The 18,952-nt window shown below is 44.2% G+C and overlaps 1 protein-coding gene across 3 annotated transcripts in view; it reads right to left on the bottom strand.

The window, feature by feature from the left end:
• The window catches only part of c26h19orf44 (chromosome 26 C19orf44 homolog), a 43,606-nt gene that overhangs the window by 724 nt on the left and 23,930 nt on the right, over positions 1-18,952 (bottom strand). For 2 of the 3 annotated variants that reach the window (XM_078198069.1, XM_078198068.1), the window contains exons 5-9: positions 16,545-16,627; positions 14,111-14,681; positions 11,589-11,684; positions 9,370-9,536; positions 3,262-5,896 (exon numbers count right to left, since the gene is read on the bottom strand). In XM_078198069.1, coding sequence (XP_078054195.1) covers positions 5,807-5,896; positions 9,370-9,536; positions 11,589-11,684; positions 14,111-14,681; positions 16,545-16,627 — 1,007 coding nt within the window. In that variant the 3' untranslated portion in view covers positions 3,262-5,806. Of the gene's footprint in view, positions 1-3,261; positions 5,897-9,369; positions 9,537-11,588; positions 11,685-14,110; positions 14,682-16,544; positions 16,628-18,952 lie in introns of those variants that run through there. The other variant, XR_013495528.1, reaches the window with a different exon arrangement.

Raw genomic sequence — 18,952 nt, forward strand, 5'->3', positions numbered from 1 at the left:
CTCAGTGGGAGAACATCTTGGGGATAGTGATCATAACTCTATCTCCTTTACGCTAGCATTGGAAAGAGATAGGATCAGGCAAGCTAGGAAAGTGTTTATCTGGAGTAAGGGGAAATATGAAGCCATCAGGCAGGAGATTAGAGGTGTAAATTGGAAGGAGGTATTCTCGAGGAAAAGTACCGAAGTAAGGTGGCAGATTTTCAAGGAATTTTTGTTTGGAGTTCTGCACGACAATGTTCCGATGAGACAGGGAGGTTTTGGTAGGTTACGGGAACTGGGGTGCACGAAAGCTGCGCTGAACCTAGTCAAAAAGAAAAGGAAAGCGTACAAAAGGTTGAGAGAGCTAGGCGATGATAGGGATCTAGATGAGTATACAGCTTGTAGGAAGGGACTTAAGAAAGAAATTAGGAGAGCCAGAAGGGTCACGAGAAGGCCTTGGCAGGTAAGATTAAGGAGAACCCTAAGGCGTTCTATAAATATGTGAAGAGTAAAAGGATGAGGTGTGAAGGAATAGGACCTATAAAATGTGAAGGTGAGAAAGTCTGTACAGAACCCGAAGAAATAGCAGAGGTGCTTAATGAATATTTTACCTTGGTATTCACGGTGGAAAAAGACCTGGGTAGTTGTACTACAGGATTGAGGCGGACTGAAAAGATTGAGTATGTGGACATTAAGAAAGAGGATGTGTTGGAAATTTTGAATAGCATCAAGATAGATAAGTCGCTGGGACCGGATGGGATGTACCCCAGGTTACTGTGGGAGGCGAGGGAAGAGATTGCAGAGCCTCTGGCGATGATCTTTGCGTCGTCGATGGAGACAGGAGCGGTTCCAGAGGATTGGAGGATTGCGGATGTGATTCCTATTTTCAAGAAAGGGAATAGGGATAGCCCAGGAAATTACCGATCGGTGAGTCTAACCTCAGTGGTTGGTAAGTTGATGGAGAAGATCCTGAGGGACAGGATTTATGAACATTTAGAGAAGTTTAGTATGCTCAAAAGTAGTCAGCACGGCTTTGTCAAAGGCAAATCGTGCCTTACGAGCCTGGTGGAGTTCTTCAAAAATGTGACTAAACACATTGACGAAGGAAAAGCGGTAGATGTGGTTTACATGGACTTCAGCAAGGCGTTCGATAAGCTCCCCCATGCAAGACTTCTCGGGAAAGTGAGAGGGCATGGGATCCAAGGGGCTGTTGCCTTGTGGATCCAGAACTGGCTTGCCTGCAGAAAGCAGAGAGTGGTTGTAGATGGGTCTTTTTCGGAATGGAGGTCGGTCACCAGTGGAGTGCCCCAGGGATCTGTTCTGGGACCCTTGCTGTTTGTCATTTTCATAAATGACCTGGATGAGGAAGTGGAGGGATGGGTTGGTAAGTTTGCCGTCGACACGAAGGTTGGTGGTGTTGTGGATAGTTTGGAGGGATGTCAGAAGCTGCAGCATGACATAGATAGGATGCAAGACTGGGTGGAGAGGATGGACTTCAACCCGGATAAATGTGTAGTGGTCCATTTTGGCAGGTCAAATGGGATGAAGGAGTATAATATCAAGGGTAAGACTCTTAGCAGTGTAGAGGATCAGAAGGACCTTGGGGTCCGGGTCCATAGGACTCTTAAATCGGCCTCGCAGGTAAAGGAGGTGGTTAAGAAGGCGTATGATGCTGGCCTTCATCAATCGAGGGACTGAGTTTAGGAGTTGGGAGATAATGATGCAGCTTTATAAGACCCTCGTCAGACCCCACTTGGAGTACTGTGCTCAGTTCTGGTCGCCTCATTACAGGAGGGATGTGGAAATGATTGAAAGGGTGCAGAGAAGACTTACAAGGATGTTGCCTGGATTGGTTGGCATGCCTTATGAGGATAGGTTGAGGGAATTCGGTCTTTTCTCCTTGAAGAGACGAAGGATGAGAGGTGACCTGATAGAGGTGTACAAGATGTTGAGAGGTATAGATTGTGTGGATTCTTGGAGGCTTTTTCCGAGGGCTGAAATGGCTGCTACGAGAGGACACAGGTTTAAGGTGCTGGGGAGTAGGTACAGAGGAGATGTCAGAGGTAAGTTTTTCACTCAGAGGGTGGTGGGTAAGTGGAATCGGCTGCCGTCAGTGGTGGTGGAGGCAAACTCGATAGGGTCTTTTAAGAGACTTCTGGATGAGTACATGGGACTTAATAGGATTGAGGGTTATAGGTAAGCCTATATATAAGCCTAGGTAGGTAGGGACATGACCAGCGCAACTTGTGGGCCGAAGGGCCTGTTTGTGCTGTATTTTTTCTATGTTCTATATCTTAACTTGATGTCGTTGTATTGTTCCCAGTAAAGGGTTAAAATTTTAAAATTAATTTTCTCTATTTTATGTTCAAATGTAAATATCTATTTTAATAACAAACTAAGAACCTGATGGACAACACCGACACATGCAGGCAGAAGATTCCAGAAACTGAAAGCAATGGTGAGATGTACCAGGGCAACACAACCATATAAATTCAAGTTTAGATGATTTATTTCCTTTGACATGGAACGGTAATAGCTATGCTGCACAGGACTGTTAATAAATGCTTAATCAAATCTGGTGCAGGTGTCTTTTCTCCCAAAGTATTTCTTATGCTCTTTGTGTCCTTCAGCTTAGAGAAAATGGAGCTGTTTTATTCTTGGCAATAGCACAAAGTTGCATAATACTGATTGGACTTTATGTTTTATCTTTACAGACACACACACAATATGCACCTGGCATAGAAACCCCAGAATAGTACTCAGCTGAAATAGTTTCTCAAAGTTAAACTGATTTAGAGACTATGGAAACAATCTCAGAAACAATATAGAAAGGAGCATGGAAGGCCAGTCAAGGGGAGAGAGCCCCGGCAGGGTCAGACAGAGGGAAGAGACCCAAGAATGGCAGGTGAGGGAGAGAGCTGCAAAAGCAGCCTGGGGGGGGCGGGGGGGGGGGGGGGGAAGACAGCCCAGGAAGCAGCCAGACAGGGGGAGAAAGTCCTGAGAGTATCCAGGCAGAGGGGAGAAAGTCTCGAGAACTCCAGGCTGGGGGAAAAAGTCCCGAGTGTGGCCAGGCAGAGGGAAGAAAGTCCCGAGAGTGGCCAGATGGAGAATAGCCAAAATAAGACAAGCAGCCAGGTTGGGAAGGTTTAAAAAGCAAAATGCCTGAACTTTTCCTGTGTATTCTTCCCTATAGCAAATCAAAATGTATATTGCTTGTTCTTCCCATATATTGATGTAAGCTTTTTGGGTGAAGCCATCATACATTTAATGAAAACAAAATTTAAAAAATAATTAATTTATTGACCTGTTAAATATATAAATCAATACAAACAAAGACAACATAAAGATATGGGAGCAGGAAAACGAGATACAGCATAACAGAGGGCAGACACAGAACCGCATCATGAGGGTAGGATGACTGGGTGGGGCGGCGGGGGGGTGCAGATTGAGCTGACATAACACCGTACAGATGCAGAGTGACTGCACACACAATACCATTCCATGGTTGCAAAAATTATAATGTTACAGATAAGTGTCATTGAGCTGAGATATTATTTCTGAGTTGCCATTTCTCGGAATGGTTAAATTCCACCAAGTTGATGTGATACCCAGGAATATTATGTTCCCAGAGCCTATTTATAAAATCTAAAAGGTAACCCATGAAACATTACTAGACATCCGTCCCCTCACACTTTTATTAGAAACACTGGATTGTACGTTGAAAGTGAAAGCTTATTTCATACAGCAGACCAGTCCCAAAGTAACAATGCCCTATGTAACAGAACAATTGGGGAGCCAACATTTAGAGCCTTGCCTTTTCTTCCTAATTGTCATAGAATTTTACAGAAGAGTAGCTGGCCATTTGCCTAATAGGTCTACAGCAGTGTTTATTCTCCAATAAGTCTCCCTGCTCCATTTTACCTCATCTCATCCTATGAGTATAACCTTTTATTTCTTTATCTCACAATCTCCCCTTAAATGCATTTATAATCACCTCCCTCATCCCCTGAACACAGTGATTCCTTGCTATGTACAGTTCCACAGGTATTGGATGTTTTGGTAGTTTGCCCAAGTTACTCATGTCCCAGCCTTGACAATAAGTGTCAATGAGTTATGTATCTGTATGGCTCAGCATAGCCAACTCAATTTTACTCTCACCTGACACCAACACAAGCATTCCCTGTAGGGGTGGATTAGTATGATTTCATAGTTTATTGTGATAGCTGGATAATCACATGAAACATTCAGACAAGAATTAAGATATTAATACAAAATGCTGGAAAAACTTAGCAGATCTGGCTGCACCTGTGGAGAGAAACAGGTCATGGTTTTACTGCTCTTGGGTGGGGGGAGGCTGGTCAAATCATGGGGAACGGTGTTGGAATAACTCTCAGCCACTGCCCTGCCACTGGGAAAGTTTCCCAGTGTTGGGCTGTGGGGCAGATTAGCTACCCCTCAGAAGTGAGCAGCTGACTTCTACAATTCACGGCCTTACTAATAGCCCCTTTTTAGGGGGCTGCCAGCATTCTGCTGATGGTGAGGCAGACCACCCTGGCACTTTAGGAAGTCACTAATTTCATGGAGGTGGCCATTGTGCAGTAGTCCAGATGGTGTCAGAGCGTGTGGCACCCTTTCCGAAAGGGGGTGGTTCCAGACAGGAAAGACAGCCCCCATGGCCAGAATAATCCAATCAGAGGACTTTACAAATGGTTGATGTGTCCGACCTGTCTGAGGATACCTCCATTTTGAGGTACCCTGAGATCTCTGACCAGCCTCTACAACACCCACAGGCAGGAATCTCTGATCTTGTTTGCCCAGCCACTGCTGCCAGCGAGAACGGAGAACTTAGTGCTCATTCACTGCAGCGGGACCGGAGAATCCCAGCCGCGGGTGAGGTGGGAGAATTCCAGCCCATGTCTCCTGTTAGGGCAGCTCCAGCTTTAAAGCTGCTGGTCTCTGATTGGGCCAGTGGCACTAGGAACCCACTCACAATCCATAGTTCAATGGAAGACCTTCACGCAACTGGTTTGGAGGTCAACTGTGGTAAAATTGCTGAGCTAGTCCCTCTGCTGGCAAATGCAGGCTTGGGACCTGTTTTTCACCCTGACGACCGGAGCCTGAAGCCTCCTGTAAAATTCAGCCCAATGTTTTAGCTCGATAACCTTCCACCAGAAGAGGAATACTGAAGGAGCACCATACTGTCAAACTGAGGTCCCATCTGCTTGTTGGGTGAACGTATATAAACCCTAAGAACGATGTGAAGATCTGGGTATTCCAGCTGAAGTGCCTCTTTCAACCAGGATCATCAAGAGAGGTAAACTGGTTAATTGTGTAGGGTCTTGGCTACCACATTCACAAAGGTGACTACAGTTTAAAAGGAATGAATTGATTGTGCAGCATTGAGACCTCCAATATAAATTAAAATTGTTTCTTACTGACCAACTTCAAAGAGATTGTGTTACAATATAAAACATTTTGGGAAGCTCTGTTAGACACACTGACATTGTTGATGCAAAAATGCTGGAAATTCAGCATATTCTATTGAATACTGCAATTAGCAAGGAATTATCAGTCTATTTGTACCATGTGAGATTATTTATGTCTCTCATCCATATCTGCTTTCTTGTAATGAATACCTGTGTGCACTAACTGCAGAATTAAACAACTTGGAAATGCAAAGGATCAGTTTGAAAAGCTGCATTGACAAGTGAGCGGGACAATGTTAAATGATTTACTGGTAACTTTGACAGGAGCATCAGTCTCAGCAGAAGTTGCTCTTCTCCTCATCATTAACATTGCAATGTTTACTTCCCTGTCTTGATGGCAGTCATATGCAGTGATATTCCTTCATTTCTTGGTGCACCTCTTCCAGGGCCTGATCCAAAGTAAGTGATGCCGACCTACGGCTTCTGATAAACTGGACAAGAAATGGGTACAAACAGGTTAAGTTAGTACAGAGGCAACCACTGGTAACTTTCCACCTTAATGGGCATAAATAAACAAAAACATTGTCCTCATCTACACAACCTTTAAGTTGGTAGCATTCTCATCTCTGAGTGAGAAGATTGTGGATTCAAGTGCCTCGCTAGTGACTCAAGCACAAAATTTAAGCTAGCACTGCAAACAGCACTATGTGGTGTACTGTTGCAGGTACTAGCTTTCAGATGAGATGTTTAACAGATACTCTGTCTGCCCTTATCGTTGATGCAAAAGATGCCATGTCACTATTTCGAAAAATAACAGGGGAGTTTGCCTTGGCATCTGATCAATGTTTATCTCTGGTCATTGCCTCATTTTCTGTTTGTGCGCCTTGCTGTGCTCAAAATGATTTTCACATTTCCTACATTGTAACAATAACTAAATACACTTCAGAAGTACTTCATTGACTGTAAAACACTTTGGAACATCCTGAGGTCATAAATGGTGCAATATAAATGTAAATCTTCCTGCCAATTTGTGCATGTCAGCCTTTTCATGAGGATGCCTTGAAAAGCAGTTTCAGAACCAGCTGCCTAGATGCCAAAATTCTAAAAACCTTCCTTACACCTCCTCCCATTCCCTTCCCAATCCTTATTAAACACCCTCCTTAAAACCCACCTCTTTGAAATCTCCTCCATAATATCTCCTCTTCTTGTCTACATTTTGATTAACACTCTTTGGGCAGGTTTTCTATGTTGAAAACGCTTTATAAATGTTGGTCATTGTCCTGGATTCTGTGACCAGTGGTGAAGTGCGAGCCCTTGCCCGATCTCAAAGAAAGTTGCCCACAAAAATCTAGCTTCTCTATAGTATTGTTCTCCCCTTACCAGTTTAAATCTGGCACCAAGTCAAGGAGATGCCGGGCATGGAGCAACAGTGATTTAGCAAACAGGAAGGCAGCCAATCACAATGAAATATTCACACAGAGCAAACCAAAAAGTTAACATCCTCTATTTTTAATTTAAAATTTCAGATATGAAATAAATGATGACTGGTTTGAGATAGAAGTCAAACTAAAAACCAAACAAACTTTTAAGAAAAATTGTTCAGAATGGAGAAATTTGATGTTTCACAAATATATAAGTAACGTAACTTTTCAGAGTCAATGAGAATGTTTAGCAGTAAATCTGAAGTTAGAACGCTATTGAAAACTCAATGACACCTCATTCAACAAGGTGCAACTTGCTCAAGAATTTTTACAATGAGATTAACAATATATGAATGAAAATTCTCATCATTTCAATTGATTTTCCACTGATTGCAATCAGGAGTACCGCAAGAGTGCATCATCTTTATTCACAGTAAGAAGTCTCACAACACCAGGTTAAAGTCCAACAGGTTTATTTGGTAGCACAAGCCACTAGCTTTTGGAGCGCTGCTCCTTCATCAGGTAAGTGGGAGTTCTGTTCACAAACAGGGCATACAAAGACACAAACTCAATTTACAAAATAATGGTTGGAATGCGAGTCTTTACAGGTAATCAAGTCTTAAAAGTACAAACAATGCGAGTGGAGAGAGGGTTAAGCACAGGTTAAAGAGATGTGTGTTGTCTCCAGCCAGGACAGTTAGTGAGATTTTGGGGGTTACAGATAGTGTGACATGAACCCAAGATCCTGGTTGAGGCTGTCCTCATGCATGCGGAACTTGGCTATCAGTCTCTGCTCAGCAACTCTGCGTTGTCGTGAAGGCCGCCTTGGAGAACGCTTACCCGAAGATCAGAGGCTGAATGCCGGTGACCGCTGAAGTGTTCCCCAACAGGAAGAGAACACTCTTGCCTGGTGATTGTCGAGCGGTGTTCATTCATCCGTTGACGTAGCTTCTGCATGGTCTCCCCAAAGTACCATGCCTCGGGACATCCTTTCCTGCAGTGTATCAGGTAGATAACGTTGGCCGAGTTGCAAGTATATGTACCGTGTACCTGTTGGATGGTATTCTCATGTGAGATGATGGCATCCGTGTCGATGATCCGGCACGTCTTGCAGAGGTTGCTGTGGCAGGGTTGTGTGGTGTGGTCACTTCTCCTGCAGGCTGGGTAGTTTGCTGCGGACAATAGTCTGTTTGAGGTTGTGCAGTTGTTTGAAGGCAAGTGGTGGGGGTGTGGGGATGGCCTTGGCGAGATGTTCGTCTTCATCAATGACATGTTGAAGGCTCCGGAGAAGATATCGTAGCTTCTCCGCTCTGGGGAAGTACTGGACGACGAAGGGTACTCTATCCGCCGTGTCTCGTGTTTGACTTCTGAGGAGGTTGGTGCGGTTTTTCGCTGTGGCACGTCGGAACTGTCAATCGATGAGTCGAGCTCCATATCCTGTTCTTATGAGGGCATCTTTCAGCATCTGGAGGTGTCTGTTGCGATCCTCCTCATTTGAGCAGATCCTGTGTATACGGAGGGCTTGTCCGTGAGGCAAGACGTGCCGGATCATCGACACGGATGCCATCATCTCACATGAGAACACCATCCACCAGGTACACGGTACATACACTTGCAACTTGGCCAATGTTGTCTACGTGATACGCTGCAGGAAAGGATGTCCCGAGGCATGGTACATTGGGGAGACCATGCAGACACTATGACAACGGATGAATGAACACCGTTCGACAATCACCAGGCAAGAGTGTTCTCTTCCTGTTGGGGAACACTTCAGCGGTCACGGGCATTTGGCCTCTGATCTTCGGGTAAGCGTTCTCCAAGGCGGCCTTCACGACACACGACAGCGCAAAGTCACTGAGCAGAGACTGATAGCCAAATTCCGCACGCATGAGGACGGCCTCAACCGGGATCTTGGATTCATGTCACACTATCTGTAACCCCCACGACTTGCCTGGGCTTGCAAAATCTCACTAACTGTTCTGGCTGGAGACAATACACATCTCTTTAACCTGTGCTTAACCCTCTCTCCAATCACATTGTCTGTACCTTTAAGACTTGATTACCTGTAAAGACTCGCATTCCAACCATTATTTTGTAAATTGAGTTTGTGTCTTTATATGCCCTGTTTGTGAACAGAACTTCCACTTCCCTGAAGAAGGAGCAGCGCTCTGAAAGCTAGTGGTTTGAGCTACCAAATAAACCTATTGGACTTTAACTTGGTGTTGTGAGACTTCTTACTGTGTTTACCCCAGTCAGGGGGACTGGCTAGGCATCTCCACATCATGGCTATCATCTTTATTCAAGCAGACTCCAGAGCTTGCTGTCAGTTTCACTGCAGCAATAATGACCACGACTGGCAATTTTGCCTCTCTTCACAACTGCATAAACTGGGTTTACCAACTTGAAATGGCTGCATGACTGCACAGTGTGTGGGCCCTTCCCTCCCCTTCAAAGGATGCAGATGCAGCCAAGTAGATTTGAAAGGGGATGGCAGGAAATGGAGAGCAAACTGTAAAGTCCTACTGCACACACTGCTTAGTTACCTCTTTAGTTTCTTCCAAAGTTGTGTAATGGTAGTTCTCCTGTTCTATTGAAGCCACAACAGATAAGTAGAGATGCCGACTGACTTGCACAAACTGGCGAATCAGAGTGAGCTGCTGTTTCAGCATGTCATTCAGAGCTAAGCTGGCAGGATTGTATGCTGTCAGTGCTGTGGATTGAGAAGCAGAGGAAGAATTGAGTAGCACACTACCAAAGAAGATTGACACTCATGACACTCAAGCTCAGTAAAGGCAGGTTTCATTCACTGCACTGTTAGTTTTATTGTATTTTTCAATACAAATATGTTTAGTTAAGACACAAGATGACAGGACTGAAGCATCCGATGTTCCTCTTCCATACCCACCCCTCATCCAATGGCCATCTGAAGTTAGAACTGCTCTGGGTTTGATCAATGCAGAAATTCAATAATGTTGTTTAACAAGACAAGCTGAAATTGTGAGACTCATTTCCCAGCGCTAAGTCTTGCTCGAATGCAGATCAGAGAATTGGGTGCCCCATTTGCAGTGTGATTGATCAACTAAAATCAAGCTACCAGTAATTAGCCACAGTGACCACTGATGATCCAAGAGCAGAACCAGAGCTTCAGATTCATATCTCAACATTAGCAACCAACTCTCTCCCCTTCACATTTTATTTACTGCACTATCCATCCCAACAGTTTGACAGGATTGCTGACTGCCATTTCTGAGGTATTAAAGATGTCTTCGGGAATTTCAGTCATTTGAATTAATAGCTATTCAAGTACGAACTATCCAAACAGGGAGAACTAAAAGTTCAAACTATGGGCTCCCCTCCCCGTTGACTGTCCAGACAAAGGTCGGCTTTGAAGAGAGCAACAGTTCTGTAGAGTAAACTAATATAATTAAAATCAGTGAGTCATTCAGCTCTGTGCTTTGTGTAACTGTCCGTGAATTCACCTACATTGCTGGTGGCTGCAATTTTGGGGTGGCACAGTGGTTAGCACTGCTGCCTCACAGCGCCATGGAGCCGGGTTCAATTCCAGCCTTGGGTGACTGTCTGGGTGGCGTTTACACGTTCTCCCCGTGTCTGCATGGGTTAACTCCGGATGCTCTGGTTTCCTCCCACAGTCCAAAGATGTGCAGATTAGATGGGTTGGCCATGCTAAATTGCCCTTTAGTGTCCCAAGATTAGATTAGGTGGATTAGCCATGGTAAATGTGTGCAGGGTGTGGGGATGGGGTGGGACTGGGTAAGATACTTTGTCGGAGAGTCAGTGCAGACTCAAAGGAGTGATTGGCCTCCTTCTGCACTGTGGGATTCTATGATGATAAAGTAATTCATTGTAGGCAAGACTGTCTGTGGAGTTTGCACGTTCTCCCCGTGTCTGCATGGGTTTCCTCCGGGTGCTCCGGTTTTCTCCCACAGTCCAAAGGTGTGCATGTTAGGAGAATTGGCCATGTTAAATTGTCCTTTAGTGTCGGGGGACTGGCTAGGGTTCTGGGGATAGGCCCGGAGTGGGATTGTGGTCTGTGTAGACTTGATAGGCTGAATGGCCTCCTTCTGCACTGTAGGATTCTATGACCCTATAAGATACTTTGAGACATCTTGAGACAAGCACTATAAAATGCAATTTATTTTCTTTGACAGCTTTACTGTTGAAAAATATAGGCAAATTGCTCAAGAGCTTTAGAGTGAGAATATTATCCTTAAATTTCAAAAGGAAGTAAATACAGGTTAAAGCCCAGCCCTTCTGTAAATTGGTTTTCAAAACTGGAATAAGACTGTCAAGTCTCTGGACTATGCTCCAGAATAGTCTTTTATCCTACTAGTGTGGCTAAACTTAATCTTGATCCCTGTCCCAGCTCCTGTAATAAGTATAGATTTAAACTGAATTCAATGTTTTATGCAACATTAATTCTACTCGATTTCAAAGTTAGTCAGGTCTTCATCTCTTAATCCTATATGAAATCTTATGGCGATTTATCCAAAAGTTCAAACTGAGTTCTTACATAACAGTTTAATCCATCCCCAGGCTTCCATATGGGATTTCAGTGCAGAGACTGCTGTTTTACTTCAGTTTCAGCTCAATATTCCCAAGTTAAGTCCAGAACTTACTGTGTCTTATGCAGTAGTTTCAACATCCCTCAGCACCTTATTTTATTTCCAATTTGGATTTGCTAGAGACAGCTCTTTAGCTTTCATCTAGCATCATCTTGATAAATGAAATGCAAAATGTTTACCTTCCATTGCCTCAGGGCTGATAACGTGACTGGCAATGGGAGTGGGATCTATATATGTAGCTCCAAGAGATGCTCCAAGGACTGCCACACCTTCCTCTGTGGAAAGAGTAGGGAATGTTTATTTTGTGTCACAGTGGATAAAGCTGCATTCAACACATAGGCTATATGCAGTCACTGGCCTGTTCCATGTAGAAGTGAATTTAGTTGCCTATGGGCTGTTTGAATGCAACAATAAAGGGGTTAATCAAGCACTTATCAGCTCTCAACTAAAGAAGCTAAGAAGCCAAGGATGAGAAAGAGCTACATTGTCCATCAGCTATATAAGACCCTCGTCAGACCCCACTTGGAGTACTGTGCTCAGTTCTGGTCGCCTCACTATAGGAAGGATGTGGAAAAGATTGAAAGGGTGCAGAGGAGATTTACAAGGATGTTGCCTGGATTGAGTGGCGTGCCCTATGAGGATAGGCTGAGGGAGCTCGGTCTTTTCTCCTTGGAGAGACGATGACAGGAGACCTAATAGAGTTGTATAAGATGTTGAGAGGCATAGGTCGGGTGGACTCTCAGAGGCTTTTTCCTAGGGTGGAAATGTCTGCTACGAGAGGACACAGGTTTAGGGTGCTGGGGGGTAGGTACAGGGGAGATGTTAGGGGTAAGTTTTTCACACAGAGGGTGGTGGGCGAGTGGAATCGGCTGCCGTCAGTGGTGGTGGAGGCGAACTCAATAGGGTCTTTTAAGAGACTCCTGGATGAGTACATGGAGCGTACTAGGATGGAGGGTTATAGGTAGGTCTAGAAGGTAGGGATGTGTTCGGCACAACTTGTGGGCCGAAGGGCCTGTTTGTGCTGTAGTTTTTCTATGTTTCTATTCTAGCTTCCTGACTTAGCATTTTAAGATCCTGGAATAATGACTTCATTATTTTACTTTGTTTTTAAAAAAATGTTAAATTTACCAATCACTTTATAGGAGCAGCTGTGGAAATGGGTGCTATAGCATGAGGCTAATTGGGCGGGGGGGGGGGGGGGGGGGGGGGGGGGGGGGGGGGGGGGGGGCGGGGGGGGGGGGGGCGAGAATCCATGACAAGAGTATGGAGTATTTAGCGGGGGCCTGAGGCATTCACTTCCGTCTTCCTAATATTTAGCTGGAGGAAATTGTAGTTTATCCAAGACTGCATGTTGGACTAATAGTCTGATAACACAGGCAGCTCAGGGGTCAAGAGAGATAATGGAGAGGTACAGAAGTGTTTTGTTAGAATACATGTGGATATGTCTGCTGATGATATCACCAACATGCAGCATGGAGACTGAGGGGAAACCATTGCTAGAGATGTTGTGGATAGAGTGGGATGAAATGTGGACAGTCACACTGAGCAGAGGAGTGGCATTTGAGGAAGATCAAAGGGATAGTGCACCACAGTCACAGAGGATGTCATTTGTGTGTTTGATTAGGGATATTTCAGTGATTTGATTGAGGTGGGAACTTGATTGGAAAGCTTGCAAACACACGGAATTGATAGCAGAAAGGTTTTAGTTGGTGCATCATGTCTGCCCCATAAGTCATATTGTAACCAAACAATGATCCCAAATTATCTTCACACATCAGCACCATTTTCCCATCCCGCTGCGCTGATTTGTTAGCGCAGAGGGCCGGGAGATTTAAGCAGCACCGGATCAGCGTGATCCATGCTGGGCATCCAGCCCTGAACGCGTCTCCCAGTGATGGAATTCTGGCGCCGTCAGCTCCACGCCAGAAATAAGCATGGAGCTGTATTACATATGCAGCCCTTCATTTTAATTTAATTCAAATATAATTAGCGGGCCCGGGAGTGAAGTCTTTCATTTCATTTCACTCCAGCAGGGGTTTACAGTATCTCCCCACTTGCATGGAGCTAGCGGTCCAACCCCGCTGGAGTGAAGGGGGAGCAATTGGGGCCCCAGGGGGTTGGGTGACGGGGGGGGGGTGCTCCCTGGACATTGGCTAGCCTGCACCCCCCGGCACTAAGGGGCAAAGTGCCAATGCCTAGGGGGCACCATGGCACTGCCCATTGGGGGGTGCGATCAGTGGGGGTGGTGGGCGCCACTGCCACCCTGCAGTCGGGATCGGTGGGGAAGGGAGGGAGGTGGCCAGCAGGGTGGGCGTGAGAAAAAAGTCTGGGGGAGGGAATACAATATTCTACACTACATCCAAGACTGTCAGAGTTGCAAATAAGAGGTTATCAGACCACAAGGAGAAGAATGTTTTCAGGTAACCCTAACAGCATACTGGTAAAACTTGTTTCATAATCAAGTATTACAGTTGCAACTTTGAATCCTAGTGCAAAGTTTCACTGGGTATGGGCTGCCCACTGGATGGGCGGGGGCAGATTATGCTCCAGGGTTGTTTATTTCTACCCACCTTCAACAGAAATCACAGCCCGACTCCATCCCTCCACTGGGAGAAACTGGGGAAAGGAGATTGTAAAATGATTGGGGGGGTGGGGGGGGGAGAACAAATCTGAAAATAAATATTAATATTCACAAATTAACCTCTAGGCCAGCTGTAGGTAAATCCAGATGGCTGCGTCTGTATTGCTGTATCTTTTACGGTCACTTTAGTCAGTCGTGACTTTTGCTTCCTGTCCATTGAGCAGTGAGATTCAGTGCTTGCTGTCAACGTTGACTGATCTGGAGTTGGAGATGTTGAATGGAATGTGCTGTTGTCAGAGTAATCGGTCCTTAGCTCCTTATCTGATAGGTCAGCACATGATTCGCTCTGCTCCATTTTTATTGATGACACCTCAGAGTCAGAATTTTCAAATTCCTCTGAATATTCGGAACACAGAGTGCTCTCATCATCCGCTTTTAATTTTTTTTGCAGCTTCTCCGGAATGTTCTTTTCCTTCCTTAACACATTAGAATCTCCAGTCAAATGTTCTGTGATTTCAGTTCCAGTTCCTGCACTTTCTGTCATGATATCACTTTCCAAGTCGCTCTCGTCTTTCTCTCTTGAAGGAGTGGCAGGTTGTGTATGTGGACTGACTAGCTTATTTGCCACATGTAGCCTCGTGATGTGAGAAGCAGATTGTGCGTTCTGATCAAAGAGTTGGCTCTCTTCATTCTTTAAAAACAAAGTGATCAACAGGCTGAATCCTTAGAAAACATTGCAAGAAACCAAATCACAAGTAAATAACTAATGTCATTAAAAAATCATTACTTTATCTTACCAATCCCTAGCTTAGCTTAATAACATATATAGTATAGCTTCCTAAAGACTTGGTGGGTAAGTGCAGTGTCCTGTGAGCCATGCAGACTAGGAAGTTCTTGGTTATGATTACCAGTCTGTGTTGTCAGCTGATCTCAGTCAGGGAACATTACAACTGACCTTAGTGATCCTGGGCGAGGGAGAAGGGTGGCTTGGGAAAGGTAAACATCGGCCAGGCCTCCTACTCCTGATTCACATCATGAATACTGAATAATTGATGTGTATTAGCAGCTTGTCATATGAATTAAATCTTCAATCCACTGTATATTGTGCAAAGCAGTTACATTAACGTTTGGCGGTTTGAGATTTTCAGCTACCACCGCCCACCACCCCCCCGCCCCAGCAGCATAAATCTCATCCTATTTCCAGCTCTCTTTAGCTCTGACGAAGTGTCATCCAGACTTGAAACATTAGCTTCGTTCTCTCTCCACAGATGCTGTCACACCTGCTGAGATTTTCCAGCATTTTCTGTTTTTGTTTCAGAGTCCAGCATCCACAGTAATTTGCTTTTATCTTAAGATTTTGAGATGCTCACCAGGTTTTTCTCTTGAGCTTAGTGCCAAGGATCGTGTAAACAATCCATCACTCTCTACAAACTGGAACATGATCATATCTGGTAATGTTACTCAGGGTAGAGCAGAACATCCTTATTGCTGCAATATGTTCACTGCAAACCCTTGTTATTTAAGGTGGAGAAGTAATCACTGCCAGGTTCTGTGGTTTAGGTCATAAACTGCCAACCAGGTTTATTAAAAGTAACAATAGTAGATACCAAAATATTTAATTACATTTAACTTGCAGCTCCTCTGTTCACAAAATAATGAAAATAGGATTCTTCACCAACTCACCTAATAACACTTAGTAACACTTGGACAGTGTTACTAAGACAAAACTGACGTGGGAGGTTCAGTTTATCCCCACGTGTTTACTTTCATGCTGATGGAACAGGGAGAACTGCTGAACTGCTGCATGGCTGCCAAATATATTCCGTGCCTAAACAAGGAGTTGTCAATCAATCCTACTTGAGATAGCTGACAGGTTAATTGTTATGTCAATCGCATCAGATCTTAAACTTCCCCTGGAACATCCAGCCACCAGTTACCTTTGCTCTCAAAGTTATTCCCCATCAGGTAATATTTAGCAAATATACTGCAAGGACAATGGAAAAGAGCAAGGGAGTGGAATTAATAGGATAGTTCCTTCAAGGATCTGGCACAGATATGATGGGCAGAAAGGCCTGCTTCTGTGCTGTACTATTCCATGATTCTATACATATTGTACTGTGCCGCTACACTGCACCACAGCTAGAATTGTATTTGCTATTTACCCCCTCCTTATATTCTCCTTTGCAAAGCAACTTACTTTGCAAATATCCGACATGCTCACATCTCTACCTATGCCACTCCATAGATATCACATGAGGTGCATACGAGTAGGCCTGGAGAGACATTGGCTAGACTAAAAGGATGGCAGTGTACAATCTATACCTGCTCAATATCCACCAAGGTTGCAAAGGTCAGTTTCATTGAAATGCATTATGGGCCAGCTCCAAAAATACCTTTGATTGGCAGCCCGTCCATTCAAGAATGGGAAGTTACATCCTGCTGCAAAATTTAAAATCCTGTAACAGCTTATCCAGGGGCTGGCACTACACCAGATAGCTGGAAAACAGGTTGGAATATTTAAACTGAACAACCTCAATTTGGACAAACAAGTTACCTTCAGGGTTGATGCTTCTTTTGTAGTTTTCTGTTTTACAGCTGGAACCAAGTCTTCCAGAGTCAAGATATTTAGCTTGAAGTCTGAATCAGATATGGAATTTATATTAGAAAATGACATGGCATTTCAATTATAACAGTGAAATCTGGTTATAAAGATCACTGCCCTTATATAGCATACTATTTCTCCAATTTAATTGTGCACTGTTTGACTGCTGCACGAGAACACTTACTTTGTGCAGAGCCGACTCCATTGGAATGGGGAATGCTGCCCACAATTCTTTGCCCCTTCATAGCTCTATACAAATATCTGTTCCCAGGCCACAGCTAAGCGGATGCTGGAATCTGAAACCAAAAGAGAAAACGCTGGAAAATCTCAGCAGGTCTGACAGCATCTGTAAGGAGAGAAAAGAGCTGACGTTTCGAGTCCAGATGACCCTTTGTCAAAGCTAAAAGGCATAGAAAGTGGGAGATATTTATCCAACACTAAGAGAGAAACGGAAAGCAGTGAAGATGGATGGGGGGAGAGACATACAGAAATCCTGTCGGAGAGAAGAGCAGTACTTCTTCAGGGTAGGCATTCCTGGAAGAGAAGTGGCAGTGTACTGGCAAGTACTATCCACCTTCACTGCTTTCCATTTCTCTCTTAGTGTTGGATAAATATCTCCCACTTTTAGCTTTGACAAAGGGTCATTTCGACTCGAAACATCAGCTCTTTTCTCTCCTTACAGATGCTGCCAGACCTGCTGAGATTTTCCAGCATTTTTTCTTTTGGTTACAGCTAAGCAGAACTTCCCATCTTATCAACTGGAGTTCTACATAAAATGCCATACTATCTGCAAGACATGGCCTAGGAAAAATGTTGAATGCATAGCAAGAGCTTTCCTGCCAGCTTAGTAGGTAAGTGCACCATACTGTGTGGTCTTAAGTCATAGAAACCAAGAGTTCTCAGATTAGTCATAGAGAGTGTTGGGTTTGTTGATCTCAGTAGCAGTTTGGGTATGACAAGAGCATTGGTAACCCTGGACTACATAAAGACAAAAGATAGAGTTAGGAACATATAGGAGCAGGAATAGGCTATATCTAGGTCATGGCTGATCCTCAATCACAACACCATCTTTCAGAACCATCTCTGTAATCTTTGATGTCATTGGTAACTAGAAATCTATTGATATCTGCTTTGGACATATTTAGGGTTCTGATAGAGTGCCCAATCCATCACACAAACTAGCCTCCCATCCATTGACTCTGTCTATACTTCCTGCTGCCTCAGAAAAGCAGCCAACATAATTAAGGACTCCACGCACACTGGACATTCTCTCTTCCACCTTCTTCCGTCGGGAAAAAGATACAAAGTCTGAGATCACGTACCAACCGACTCAAGGGCAGCTTCTTCCCTGCTGCCATCAGACTTTTGAATGGATCTACCTTATATTAAACTGATCTTTCTCTATACCCTAACTATGACTGTAACACTATTTTCTTCACTCTCTCCTTTCCTTCTCTCCTATGTTCTCTATGAACGGTATGTTTTATTTGTATAGCTCGCAAGAAACAATACTTTTCACTGTATCCCAATATACGTGACAATAATAAATCAAACCAAATCAAACTCCTGTTTATTATTTGGTGGCTCCTGCTGGGAGTTACAGATGGCAAAAACAGGACTAGATTCAGCTGTGATGCATCCCACATATCAAGTAGCTTGTTAATATTCAATGTCTATTGAGAAAACTATATTCGGGAAGATTTTTTTCCCCCCTAATTTTATCAAGAAGAGACAAGTTATCAAAATCTGGTTTGATTTATTTTTTTTAAAGAAAGTGCTTTTACCAAGAGAGACATGCTTATTGGCCCCATGTCCAGGAGTGAATCATAGAATCATAGAAACCCTACAGTGCAGAAGGAGGCCATTCGGCCCATCGAGTCTGCACCGACCACAATTCCACCCTGGCCCTACCCCCACATATTTACCTGCTAATCCCTCTAACCTACGCATCTCAGGACTCTAAGGGGCAATTTTTTTTTTAACCTGGCCAATCAACCTAACCCGCACATCTTTGGACTGTGGGAGGAAACCGGAGCACCCGGAGAAAACCCACGCAGACACGAGGAGAATGTGCAAACTCCACACAGACAGTGACCCGAGCCGGGAATCGAACCCAGGACCCTGGAGCTGTGAAGCAGCAGTGCTAACCACTGTGCTACCGTGCCGTGATAAGGACAATAGCTTCAAATCAATTTTCAGATAATCTGGAACTTTGGGTCTCCAGGGAACTTGGTTACCAGCTAGGAAAGGGTTCAAGAAACAGCTAGATATATTTCTGGACAAACAGAAGATTTGCTTTCAGACTCCTCAAACATGCCCAAATGCTGTGCTCATTACCAATTCAAATCAAACAAGATGCC

The sequence above is a fragment of the Mustelus asterias genome, chromosome 26, assembly GCF_964213995.1.
Source record: "Mustelus asterias chromosome 26, sMusAst1.hap1.1, whole genome shotgun sequence".
Lineage (NCBI taxonomy): Eukaryota > Metazoa > Chordata > Chondrichthyes > Carcharhiniformes > Triakidae > Mustelus > Mustelus asterias.